The sequence below is a fragment of the Oncorhynchus tshawytscha genome, linkage group LG29 (assembly GCF_018296145.1).
Source record: "Oncorhynchus tshawytscha isolate Ot180627B linkage group LG29, Otsh_v2.0, whole genome shotgun sequence".
Taxonomy (NCBI): Eukaryota; Metazoa; Chordata; class Actinopteri; order Salmoniformes; family Salmonidae; genus Oncorhynchus; species Oncorhynchus tshawytscha.
Window position 1 is genome coordinate 39,103,942 of NC_056457.1, and position 12,827 is coordinate 39,116,768.

At 42.1% G+C, this 12,827-nt stretch overlaps 1 protein-coding gene across 1 annotated transcript in view; it reads right to left on the reverse strand.

Moving 5' to 3' along the window:
• The window catches only part of vill (villin-like), a 59,357-nt gene that overhangs the window by 20,083 nt on the left and 26,447 nt on the right, over nt 1-12,827 (reverse strand). The window contains 7 exon segments of the mRNA XM_042308666.1: nt 5,100-5,200; nt 7,828-7,981; nt 8,096-8,194; nt 9,123-9,201; nt 10,322-10,530; nt 11,663-11,773; nt 12,292-12,400. Of these exon segments, the coding sequence (XP_042164600.1) occupies nt 5,100-5,200; nt 7,828-7,981; nt 8,096-8,194; nt 9,123-9,201; nt 10,322-10,530; nt 11,663-11,773; nt 12,292-12,400 (862 nt within the window).

Consider the following 12,827-nt stretch of genomic DNA (forward strand, 5'->3'; position numbering starts at 1 on the left):
ACTGGCCACCCATGCCAAAACAGACTCAAACCTTTGTTAAGGGTTTTAGTGATTTCATTAGCTGTGGTTGCTGATGCGTATATGGTTGAGTCATCAGCATACATGGACACACATGCTTTGTTTAATGCCAGTGGCAGGTCATTGGTAAACATAGAAAAGAGTACAGGGCCTAGAGAGCTGCCATGCAGTACACCACACTTTGTAGGTCTGTTGTTAGAATCAGTAAAGGCCGCTTTACTTCCCTCCAGGACAAAGACTTTCCTCTAGGCTCAGATTAAAGATATGACAGATAGGAGTGGCTATAGAGTCAGCTACCATCCTCAGTAACTTTCAATCTAAGTGGTCAATGTCAGGAGGTTTGTCATTATTGATCGATAACAATACTTTTTTCCACCTCTCCCTCACTAACTTTACAAAATTCAAACTTGCAATGCTTTTCTTTCATTACTTGTTTTGTTATGCATGAATATGATGGCTCACTGTTTGTTGTTGGCATTTCCTGACTAAGTTTGCCCACTTTGACTGTGAAGTAATCATTCAAATAACTGTCAACATCAAATGGTTTTGTGATGAACAAGTATCTGATTCGATGAAAGACGGAGCTGTATTTGTCTTTTTGACCATCATTTCATTTACAGTACGTTTTTTTACAGTACATTTTTTTCCCATCATTCTTTATTTCATTGATCTTGGCTTCATAATATAGTTTCTTCTCATTTTTGTTCAATTCAGTCACATAAGTAAGTCAGCCAGTCAGATGTACAGCCAGACTTATCAGCCACTCCTTTTGCTTCATCTCTTTCAACCAATACAGTTTTTAAATTCCTCATCAATCCATGGAGCCTTAACAGTTCTAACAGTCAGTTTCTTAACAGCTGCATGTTTCTAAATAATTGGAAGAAGCAATTTCATAAATTCACCAAGTGCAGCATCTGGATGCTCCTCATTAATCACATCAGACCAACAAATATTTTTAACATCATCACCATAAGAGTCACAGCTAAATCTTTTGTATGATCTCTTATACACTATTTTAGGCCCAGCTGTTGGAACTTTGGCTTTCCTGGATACAGCCACTATATTGTGATCACTGCATCCAATGGGTACGGATACAGCTTCAGAACAAAGTTCTACAGTATTGAGTTTGAGTTTGAGTTTATTTTTATTTTTACAGGGACAGTGCACATTAATCAACGTTTCAGTAAAAGTGCCGGTTTTAGCCAGCCGGCTAATTTTCAATCTCTATTAGTAAAGATGTGACCAATACATGTAGATGATCTTGTTCCTGTAGTGTTTGTAAACACCCTGGTAGGTTGATTAATAACCTGAACCAGATTACAGGCACTGGTTACAGTGAGAACCTTCCTCTTGAGCAGGTTGATTAATAACCTGAACCAGATTACAGTCACTGGTTACAGTGAGAACCTTCCTCTTGAGCAGGTTGATTAATAACCTGAACCAGATTACAGTCACTGGTTACAGTGAGAACCTTCCTGTTGAGTGGACAACTTGATGAAAACCAGTCAACATTCAGGTCCCCAAGAAAGTAGACCTCTCTGTTTACATCACATACACTATCAAGCATTTCAAACACATTACTTAGACACTGACTGTTAGCACTTGGTGGCCTATAGCAACACCCCTAAAGAAAAGGCGTTAGATGAGGCAGGTGAACCTGCAACCACAACACTTCATTAACGCTTGACATAAGATCTTCTCTAAGTATTACAGGGATGTGGCTCTGAACATATACAGCAACACCTCCCCCATAAGCATTACAGGGATATGGCTCTGAACATATACAGCAACACCTCCCCCATAAGCATTTCTGTCTCTTCTATAGATGTTATGTCCTTGTTACTGCTGTATTGTCAAATTAATTATCTAAGTGAGTCTCAGAAATGGTGAATATATGAATGTTATCTGATGTTAGCAAGTTATTGATTTCATGAGCCTTATTTCTAAGACTACATATATTAATATGGGCTATTTTCAGCCCTTTCCTGGGTAGCTTATCAGAGATAGACATAATATTGAAAAGAGGAAACAAAGCAAGATAAAAACTACATTAATCAGTTGGTGTGTGTGCATGTGTGGGCTGCAGGGTTCAAGCTACGAACCCATAGGCTTAGCTCATTTATTCCTTCCAGGCTTGTCGGAGGGAGGGTGAGCAATGAGCCTGTCATAGCGGATGTAAGAAATGCCCCCATGCGTTCTGGCATTATGATTGGGATCAGTTCTTTCCTCTTCTGGCGCACAGCTTAAGGATAGTCCTCGTTGAGGAAGATATACAGTACCAGTCTGTGTTGACAAGTGTTGACAAACCTACTCATTCAAGAGTTTTTCTTGATTTCTTTTACTATTTTCTACATTGTTCAATACTAGTGAAGACTGAAAATCTACGAAATAACACATATGGAATCCTGTATTAACCAAAAAAGTGTTAAACAAATCCAAATATATTTTATATTTGAGATTCTTCAAAGTAGCCACCCTTTGCCATGATGACAGCTTTGAACACTCTTGGCGTTCTCTCAACCAGCTTCATGAGGTAGTCACCTGACATGCATTGTGCCTTGTTAAAAGTTTAATTTAATTTATTTCCTTCTTAATGCGTTTGAGCCAATCAGTTGTGTTGTGACAAGGTAGGGGTGGCATACAGACGTTAGCCCTATTTGGTAAAAGACCAAGTCCATATTATGGCAAGTAAGAAGTAAGCAAAGAGAAACAACAGTCCATCGTTACTTTAAGACATGAAGGTCAGTCAATACAGAACATTTCAAGAACTTTGAAAATTTCTTCAAGTGCAGTCGCAAAAACCATCAAGAGCTATGATGAAACTGGCTCTCATGACGACCACCACAGGAGAGGAAGTCCCAGAGTCACCTCTGCTGTGGAGGATAAGTTAATTAGAGTTAACTGCAATCAGATTGCAGCCCAAATAAATGCTTCACAGAGTTCAAGTAACAGACACATCTCAACATCAACTGTTCAGAGAAGACTGAGCGAATCAGGCCTTCATGGTTGAATTGCTGCAAAGAAACCACTACTAAAGGACACCAATAATAAGAATAGACTTGCTTGGGCCAAGAAACACGAGCAAAGAATATTAGACTGGTGGAAATCTGTCCTTTAGTTTGATGAATCCAAATTTGAGATTGTTGGTTCCAACCGCTTTGTCTTTGTGAGACACAGAGTAGGTGAACGGATGATTTCTGCATGTGTGGTTCCCACCGTGAAGCATGGAGGAGGAGGTGTGGTGGTGTGGGTGTGCTTTGCTGGTGACACTGTCAGTGATTTATTTAGAATTCAAGGCACACTTTACCAGCATGGCTACCACAGCATTCTACAGCGATACACCATCCCATCTGGTTTGCGCTTAGTGGGACTATCATTTGTTTTTCAACAAGACAATTACCCAAAACACACCTCCAGGCTGTGTAAGGGATATTTGACCAAGGAGAGTGATGAGATGCTGCATCAGATGACCTGGCCTCCACAATCACCCGACCTCAACCCAGTTGAGATGGTTTGGGATGAGTTTGACCGCAGAGTGAAAGAAAAGTAGCCAACAAGTGCTCAGCATATGTGGGAACTCATTCAAGAAAATCATTCCTCATGAAGCTGGTTGAGATAATGCCAAGTGTGCAAGCTGTCATCAAGGTGAAGGGTGGCTACTTTGAAGAATCTGAAATATAAAATATAAAGCATATTTTGATTTGTTTGACACTTTTTTGGTTGCTACATGATTCCATATGTGTTTCAAAGTTTTGATGTTTTTACAATTATTCTACAATGTAGAAAATAGTAAAAATAAATGAAATTCCTTGAATGAGTAGGTGTGTCCTAACTTTCGACTGGTACTGTACGTTCCTCTCAAGTACTTGGCTCTTTCCAGAACAGCTGCCTTGTCCTTGAACTCAGGAACTTGACTATTATCGGCCTTGGCTTGTCACCTGGGACCGGTGGTGGGTTTTCCAGTCCTGTGGGCGTGCTTTACCTTAATCTTCCTGTGGTCCATCTTCAATTTCTCAAAGATCATTTCCCTCACTTTGTCCTCAATTCCATCCACAACCATATTATTCTGCCTTATTTGTCCCTCGAGACAGTCTGATTTATCCTTCATTGTTATCATGGATTCACACACAGAACTGATGTCCTCTCACAATGACTTACAGATTGCTATCATTTGTCGTTCTCCTGTTTCTACTCATCGAGGTGACCCTGGGAGAACTGCAAGTTGTTCTTCATGTCCAGGACCTCTCTGGTCAGGTCGTCCATTATCTTATTAGTTGACTCCACCAGTATTTGGACAAAACACTTGTAGTTATTTTCTTGTTGTAACAACTGCTTGTAGAACTATTTTTTGTTCATTTAAAAGATCATTCACCTGTGATAGAGAGACACCACTCTCCTCAACGGTACTCTCGTCGGCTCTGGTCTTTGTCATGGTAGCTAGCAACGTAGGTTACACTGTTACTCCTCGCAGTTCCAGACAGGGCAGGTCACAGGGAAGATTGAAAACAACAAACAGCAGGGATCTAGACAGCCATAAACCCAGGACAATCCGCGGTCCCAGCCACAATGGCTAACCTCATCGTGGGCTGCGTTCCCAAGAAAACCTTGCTAGCTTGATAGGCCAAATAGCTCCTGAAACTCGGCCTTGGTTGGCAGGATCCCTTATTTGAATATCCGTTTAGTTTCAGTCAGTTTTCAGACCTGATTTGCTAGGTTTTATTTAGTTTTAGTTGTATAAATATATTTCTATTTGGTTTTTAAATGATTTAGTTTCAGTTTTAGTGTTCGGACAGAAAGCACGTGTGGGAGGCTAGGAGACATTTGGATTGTATAGTTTATATAGTTCAAACAACTTTACCACCTGTCCAATGTGTTTTAACATTTCAACATTAGTAGTACATGTAAGGAGAATCAAGTTAGCTACCTAGTAATTTATGTTTGAAACTTCGCCCTCCTGGCAGCATATATTTCACATATTTAGTTGCTTGAAATCCCCCAAAAGATTGAAAACTCAATTGAAAACAATATTAGATGTTTGCCCAAATTAAAAGATAACAAGTAATAGCCTTGGTATGTCTCACCTGAACCTGTCCAGAGGCGTCATCCACCATGCGTTGCTGTGCTGCCAGTTCAGGACGAGCATAAAGCTCCATCACATCAAACTTCACCTGCTCAACCTTAGCTACAGGACAGGACACAATGGTGTTGAGATGGAACAAAAACCTGCACATCTATGACCAGGGTGGTAGTATTTACAGTGTACAGAAGTTGCTCATTGTAAAGAATTTGTTTCATGTAGCTAGTTACAGCACCTTCAGAAAGTCTTCATACCCCTTTACTTATTGCACATTTTGTTGTGTTACAGCCTGAATTTAAAATGGATTAAATATATTTTTTCTCTCACCCATCTACACAACAATAAGTGCATTTGTCCGGGAGTGTGCGTGCAGGACAGAGGAATAGCAATTCTTACACTATTGTTCTAAATTCAATCACCTTCTTCATCCTCATCATTCAGTTCATTGAAATTAAATTTTGAAGTCGTGCACAATTATCAGTTTCTATTTAGGTTTATGTCGCCCATTCATTGTCAGTTAGAGACACAGTAGGACCCAAAAGCATAATCAGTGCTCTAACTCCCCCTTGTGGTGGTCTGGAGCAATGAAGTAGTGACGTAGGGTGCCGTACTAAACCACAAATTACCTCTAAGTCCCGTAAAATGTTTAGTTGAGCAACCACTGTACCTATCATGGCTAGTAAATAGTTACATATATTGGTTAGTTAATATCTTGTTTAGTGAATAATAGTAGTTACCTAACTGAGTTAGTAGTAGTTACCTATATTGGGTAGTTAAACATATTTACCTACTTAGTTAGTCAGTAGTTACCTATCTTGGTGTGTTAATAGTAGTTGTTATTGTTTTGTTTAGTTAATAGTAGTTACCATGACTGTAGATTAGAGTAGTAGTTACCTATATTGGGTAGTTAAACATATTTACCTACTTAGTTAGTCAGTAGTTACCTATCTTGGTGTGTTAATAGTAGTTGTTATTGTTTTGTTTAGTTAATAGTAGTTACCTTGACTGTAGATTAGAGTAGTAGTTACATATAATGGTTAGTTAATAGCCGTTACCTATCTTGTTTAGTTAGTAGTCATTACCTATCTTGTTTAGTTAGTAGTCATTACCTATAAGGTTTAGTTAGTAGTAGTTCCCTATGCTAGTTAGTTAGTAGTAGTTACCTATCTTGTTTAGTTAGTAGTCATTACCTATAAGGTTTAGTTAGTAGTAGTTCCCTATGCTAGTTAGTTAGTAGTAGTTACCTATCTTGTTTAGTTAGTAGTCATTACCTATAAGGTTTAGTTAGTAGTAGTTCCCTATGCTAGTTAGTTAGTAGTCATTACCTATAAGGTTTAGTTAGTAGTAGTTCCCTATGCTAGTTAGTTAGTAGTCATTACCTTTCTTGTTTAATTAGTAGTAGTTACCTATCTTGTTTAGTTAGTAGTCATTACCTATAAGGTTTAGTTAGTAGTAGTTCCCTATGCTAGTTAGTTAGTAGTAGTTACCTATCTTGTTTAGTTAGTAGTCATTACCTATAAGGTTTAGTTAGTAGTAGTTCCCTATGCTAGTTAGTTAGTAGTCATTACCTTTCTTGTTTAATTAGTAGTAGTTACCTATCTTGTTTAGTTAGTAGTCATTACCTTTCTTGTTAAGTTAGTAGTAGTTATCGATCTTGGCTAGTTAATAGTAGTTATATATCTTGTTTAGTTAGTAGTCATTACCTATCTTGTTTAGTTAGTAGTCATTACCTATAAGGTTTAGTTAGTAGTAGTTCCCTATGCTAGTTAGTTAGTAGTCATTACCTTTCTTGTTTAATTAGTAGTAGTTACCTATCTTGTTTAGTTAGTAGTCATTACCTTTCTTGTTAAGTTAGTAGTAGTTATCGATCTTGGCTAGTTAATAGTAGTTATATATCTTGTTTAGTTAGTAGTCATTACCTATCTTGTTTAGTTAGTAGTCATTACCTATAAGGTTTAGTTAGTAGTAGTTCCCTATGCTAGTTAGTTAGTAGTCATTACCTTTCTTGTTTAATTAGTAGTAGTTACCTATCTTGTTTAGTTAGTAGTCATTACCTTTCTTGTTAAGTTAGTAGTAGTTATCGATCTTGGCTAGTTAATAGTAGTTATATATCTTGTTTAGTTAGTAGTCATTACCTATCTTGTTTAGTTAGTAGTAATTCCCTATGCTGGTTAGTTAGTAGTCATTACCTTTCTTGTTTAGTTAGTAGTAGTTACCTATTTTGTTTAGTTAGTAGTCATTACCTTTCTTGTTTAGTTAGTACTTGTTACCTATATTGGCTAGTTAATAGCCATTACCTATCTTGGTTAGTTAGTAGTTACCTATCTTGGTTAGTTAGTAGTTACCTATCTTGGTTAGTTAGTAGTTGTTACCTATCTTGGTTAGTTAATAGCAGTTACCTGGCATGGTTAGTTAGTAGTTATCTATATTGGTTAGTTAGTAGTCATTACCTATCTTGGTTAGTTAGTAGTTACCTATCTTGGTTAGTTAGTAGTCATTACCTATCTTGGTTAGTCAGTAGTCATTACCTATCTTGGTTAGTTAGTAGTTACCTATCTTGGTTAGTTAGTAGTTACCTATCTTGGTTAGTTAGTAGTTACCTATCTTGGTTAGTTAGTAGCCGTTACATATCTTGGTTAGTTAGTAGTAGTTACCTATCTTGGTTAGTTAGTAGTTACCTATCTTGGTTAGTTAGTAGCCGTTACATATCTTAGTAAGTTAGTAGTAGTTACCTATCTTCCCAGTGGTGTACACATTCCCCAGGCCTTTTGTCTGTCCCTTCTCTGTCCATGAAATGAAGAGATGTTTGAACATGGCTGACTCTCCTCCCTCAGCCATCACCTCCACATTAGTGCTGCTGGAGTAGTTCTTAGCCTTGATGAAGCCCTATAGAGGATAGAGGATGAGGGATGTTTTCTCTGCATTGAGGGTTGAATCTTAACTTGAGATATGCATGTAATTTCCATGTGTTCCTGTTTTAGTTGGTCAACTGTGACTCACCACTGCCCTGCCCAGTGCCGAGCGACGCTCCTCTATAGAAGCCTCCTTTCCCTTCCACACCAGCACACTCGAACCACCCTGGTCCACAATATAGCATTCCTGACAGGGAGGCAGAGAGTGAGAGTGAGAGAGAGACAGATAGAGATAGAGAGACAGATAGAGAGACAGAGACAGAGAGAGAGAGAGAGAGAGCAAGAGAGCGAGAGACAGACAGAGACAGAGAGAGAGAGAGAGAGAGAGAGAGAGAGAGAGAGAGAAAAGAGAGAGAGAGAGAGAGAGAGAGAGAGAGAGAGAGAGAGAGAGAGAGAGAGAGAGAGAGAGAGAGCAAGAGAGCGAGAGACAGACAGAGACAGAGAGAGAGAGAGAGAGAGAGAGAGAGAGAGAGAGAGCAAGAGAGCGAGAGACAGACAGAGACAGAGAGAGAGAGAGAGAGAGAGAGAGAGCAAGAGAGCGAGAGACAGACAGAGACAGAGACAGAGAGAGAGAGCAAGAGAGCGAGAGACAGACAGAGACAGAGACAGAGAGAGAGAGCAAGAGAGCGAGAGACAGACAGAGACAGAGAGAGAGAGAGAGAGAGAGAGAGAGAGAGCAAGAGAGCGAGAGACAGACAGAGACAGAGACAGAGAGAGAGAGAGAGAGAGAGAGAGAGAGAGAGAGAAGAGAGAGAGAGAGAGAGAGAGAGACAGAGACAGAGAGAGAGAGAGAGAGAGAGAGAGAGAGAGAGAGAGAGAGAGAGAGCAAGAGAGCGAGAGAGACAGACAGAGACAGAGACAGAGAGAGAGAGCAAGAGAGCGAGAGACAGACAGAGACAGAGAGAGAGAGAGAGAGAGAGAGAGCAAGAGAGCGAGAGACAGACAGAGACAGAGACAGAGAGAGAGAGAGAGAGAGAGAGAGAGAGAGAGAGAGAGAGAGAGAGAGAGAGAGAGACAGAGACAGAGAGAGAGAGAGAGAGAGAGAGAGAGAGAGAGCAAGAGAGCGAGAGACAGACAGAGACAGAGAGAGAGAGAGAGAGAGAGAGTAGTTGTACCGTGGAGTGCAGCAGGTCTTGAGTCAGAGGCTGCATGGCCACTTCCTGGACGACCAGTTTGCCACTCTCATCAGACACACTGGGAGATAGACAGACAGTATCAGGAACTAACCTCCACTCTCATCAGACTCACTGGGAGATAAACAGACAGTATCAGGAGCTAACCTCCACTCACATCAGACACACTGGGAGATAGACAGACAGTATCAGGAGCTAACCTCCACTCTCATCATATCATCAGACACACTGGGAGATGGACAGACAGTATCAGGAACTAACCTCAACTCTCATCAGACACACTGGGAGATAGACAGACAGTATCAGGAGCTAACCTCCACTCTCATCATACTCATCAGACATACTGGGAGATGGACAGACAGTATCAGGAGATAACCTCAACTCTCATCAGACACACTGGGAGATGGACAGACAGTATGAGGAGCTAACCTCCACTCTCATCATACTCATCAGACACACTGGGAGATGGACAGACAGTATCAGGAGCTAACCTCCACTCTCATCAGACACACTGGGAGATAGACAGACAGTATCAGGAACTAACCTCAACTCTCATCAGACACACTGGGAGATGGACAGACAGTATCAGGAACTAACCTCAACTCTCATCAGACACACTGAGAGATAGACAGACAGTATCAGGAGATAACCTCCACTCTCATCAGACTCATCAGACACACTGGGAGATGGACAGACAGTATCAGGAGCTAACCTCCACTCTCATCAGACACACTGGGAGATAGACAGACAGTATCAGGAGATAACCTGCACTCTCATCAGACCTTTGTTACACTCACACACACGCCAAGGGGTGAGAAGTTAATTTAGAGACAGTGTAGAACAATAGCCTTGGAGTCAGTCTAGAACAATAGCCTTGGTGTCAGTCTAGAACAATAGCCTTGGTGTCAGTCTGGAACAATTGCCTCGGTGTCAGTCTGGAACAATAGCCTTGGTGTCAGTCTGGAACAATAGCCTTGGTGTCCGCCTAGAACAATAGCCTTGGTGTCAGTCTGGAGCAACAGCCTTGGTGTCTGTCTGGAGCAACAGCCTTGGTGTCAGTCTGGAGCAACAGCAGGGCTCTGGTCTGGCAGGTCAATAATGCTGCATCATTGAATGACGAAGCAGTTCCAGGCTAAGGGTCACTAACAGAACGAGACCGTCTCCAGAGTTAGTCTACGTACTTGTAGAGCCTGATGTTGGCGGTCTGCTGATGGCGGTCTGGTGTGTCATCAGGCTCCGCCTCCTTCAGCTTGCCTGACCTCTGACCCAGCACGGCCCTCATAATCTTCATCAGCTCAGGGGAGTCTTCCTCATCTCCCCCCTCCACCACCCCGATCTGAGCACGCCCCCCTCGCTCCCTGTCACGGACATCCTGGGCCAGCAGCATCGCCTGCAGAGAGGGGAGAAAATAACATTGATTGTTTGGTGGAAAAACACCTAAACCTAACCAGTTAATACATAGAATTAATGAATACATGAACTACATTAAAAGGGCGGTCATCAAAGAAGAAAAGTCATTAAAGGGAAGGTCATCAATGAAGAACAGTCATTAAAGGGGCGGTCATGAAAGAAGAACAGTCATTAAAGGGGCGGTCATGACAGAAGAACAGTAATTAAAGGGGAGGTCATCAAAGAAGAACAGTAATTAAAGGGGAGGTCATCAAAGAAGAACAGTAATTAAAGGGGAGGTCATCAAAGATGAACAGTCATTAAAAAGGCGGTCATCAATGAAGAACAGTCATTAAAGGGGCGGTCATCAATGAAGAACAGTCATTAAAGGGGCGGTCATCAAAGAAGAACAGTCATTAAAAGGGCGGTCATCAAAGAAGAACAGTCATTAAAGGGGCGGTCATCAAAGAAGAACAGTCATTAAAGGGGCGGTCATCAAAGAAGAACAGTCATTAAAGGGGCGGTCATCAAAGAAGAACAGTCATTAAAGGGGCGGTCATCAATGAAGAACAGTCATTAAAGGGGCGGCCATCAAAGAAGAGCAGTCATTAAAGGGGCGGTCATCAAAGAAGAACAGTCATTAAAGGGGCGGTCATCAAAGAAGAACAGTCATTAAAGGGGCGGTCATCAATGAAGAACAGTCATTAAAGGGGCGGTCATCAATGAAGAACAGTCATTAAAAGGGCGGTCATCAATGAAGAACAGTCATTTGATCATCATTATCATGATGGTAGACTAAAAACACGGCCGTGGTGTTCACTCGGACTACCTGAAATTTCTCCCTCCTGTTCCTCTGAGGGTCAGGGGTTAGGAGTTAAGGGTTCAAATCAAATCAAATATATTTGTCACATACACATGGTTAGCAGATGCTAATGCGAGTGTAGCGAAAGGTTTAGGGTCAGGGTTAGAGGTCAGGGGTCAGTGGTTAAGGGTTCGGTGACTTGATTTTCTCTCTCCTGTTGCTCTGAGGGTTAGGGTTAGAGGACGGGGGTTTGGTGATGAGGTTAAAAGTTCAGAGTTAGGGTAAGGGGTTTAGGGATAGAGGTCGGGGGTCTGGGGTCAGGATTAGGTACCTTGAGTTTCTCACTCCGGTTGCTCTGAGGGCCATTCCACTGAACTATGACCTTCCCCATGTCCAGAAGGAAGACGTCTCCACTGTTGAAGCTACTCCACGACACCTCCACCTGGAAACACAACATACACTCAGAACACTGCTCACCTGGAAACACAATACACACTCAGAATACTGCTCACCTGGAAACACAATACACACTCAGAATACTGCTCACCTGAAACCCAATACACACTCAGAACACTGCTCACCTGAAACCCAATACACACTCAGAACACTGCTCACCTGAAACCCAATACACACTCAGAATACTGCTCACCTGGAAACACAATACACACTCAGAATACTGCATTATTCCCCCCAGGGAAGACAGGCAGCGGTAGGCCCCAGTGTGGATGACTGAGGCTGGGTTAGAGGGACTGAGGCTGGGTTAGAGGGACTGAGGCTGGGTTAGAGGGACTGAGGCTGGGTTAGAGGGACTGAGGCTGGGTTAGAGGGACTGAGGCTGTGTTAGAGGGACTGAGGTTGGGTTAGAGGGACTGAGGCTGGGTTAGAGGGACTGAGGTTGGGTTAGAGGGACTGAAGCTGGGTTAGAGGGACTGAAGCTGGGTTAGAGGGACTGCTGCGTACCTCTGTGGCGGTGACATGCTTCCTCCCTTTAATGTGCAGAAGCCGCAGGATTTTGTACACATTGGACTCGACATGACGGAACCCCGAATCCACACCACCCTTCTTATAGCTGATGGAGAGGACAGGGGTTAGTCAGGTAGAGATAAGAGGGAGAGGACAGGGGTTAGTCAGGTAGAGATTTGATGGAGAGGACAGGGGTTAGTCAGGTAGAGATATGAGGGAAATGACAGGGGTTAGTCAGGTAGAGATAAGAGGGAGCGGACAGGGGTTAGTCAGGTAGAGATGTGAGGAGAGGACAGGGGTTAATCAGGTAGAGATATGATGGAGAGGACAGGGGTTAGTCAGGTAGAGATATGAGGAGTGGACAGGGGTTAGTCAGGTAGAGATATGAGGAGAGTGCAGGGGTTAGTCAGGTAGAGATAAGAGGGAGAGGACAGGGGTTAGTCAGGTAGAGATGTGAGGAGAGTGCAGGGGTTAGTCAGGTAGAGATATGAGGAGTGGACAGGGGTTAGTCAGGTAGAGATGTGAGGAGAGGA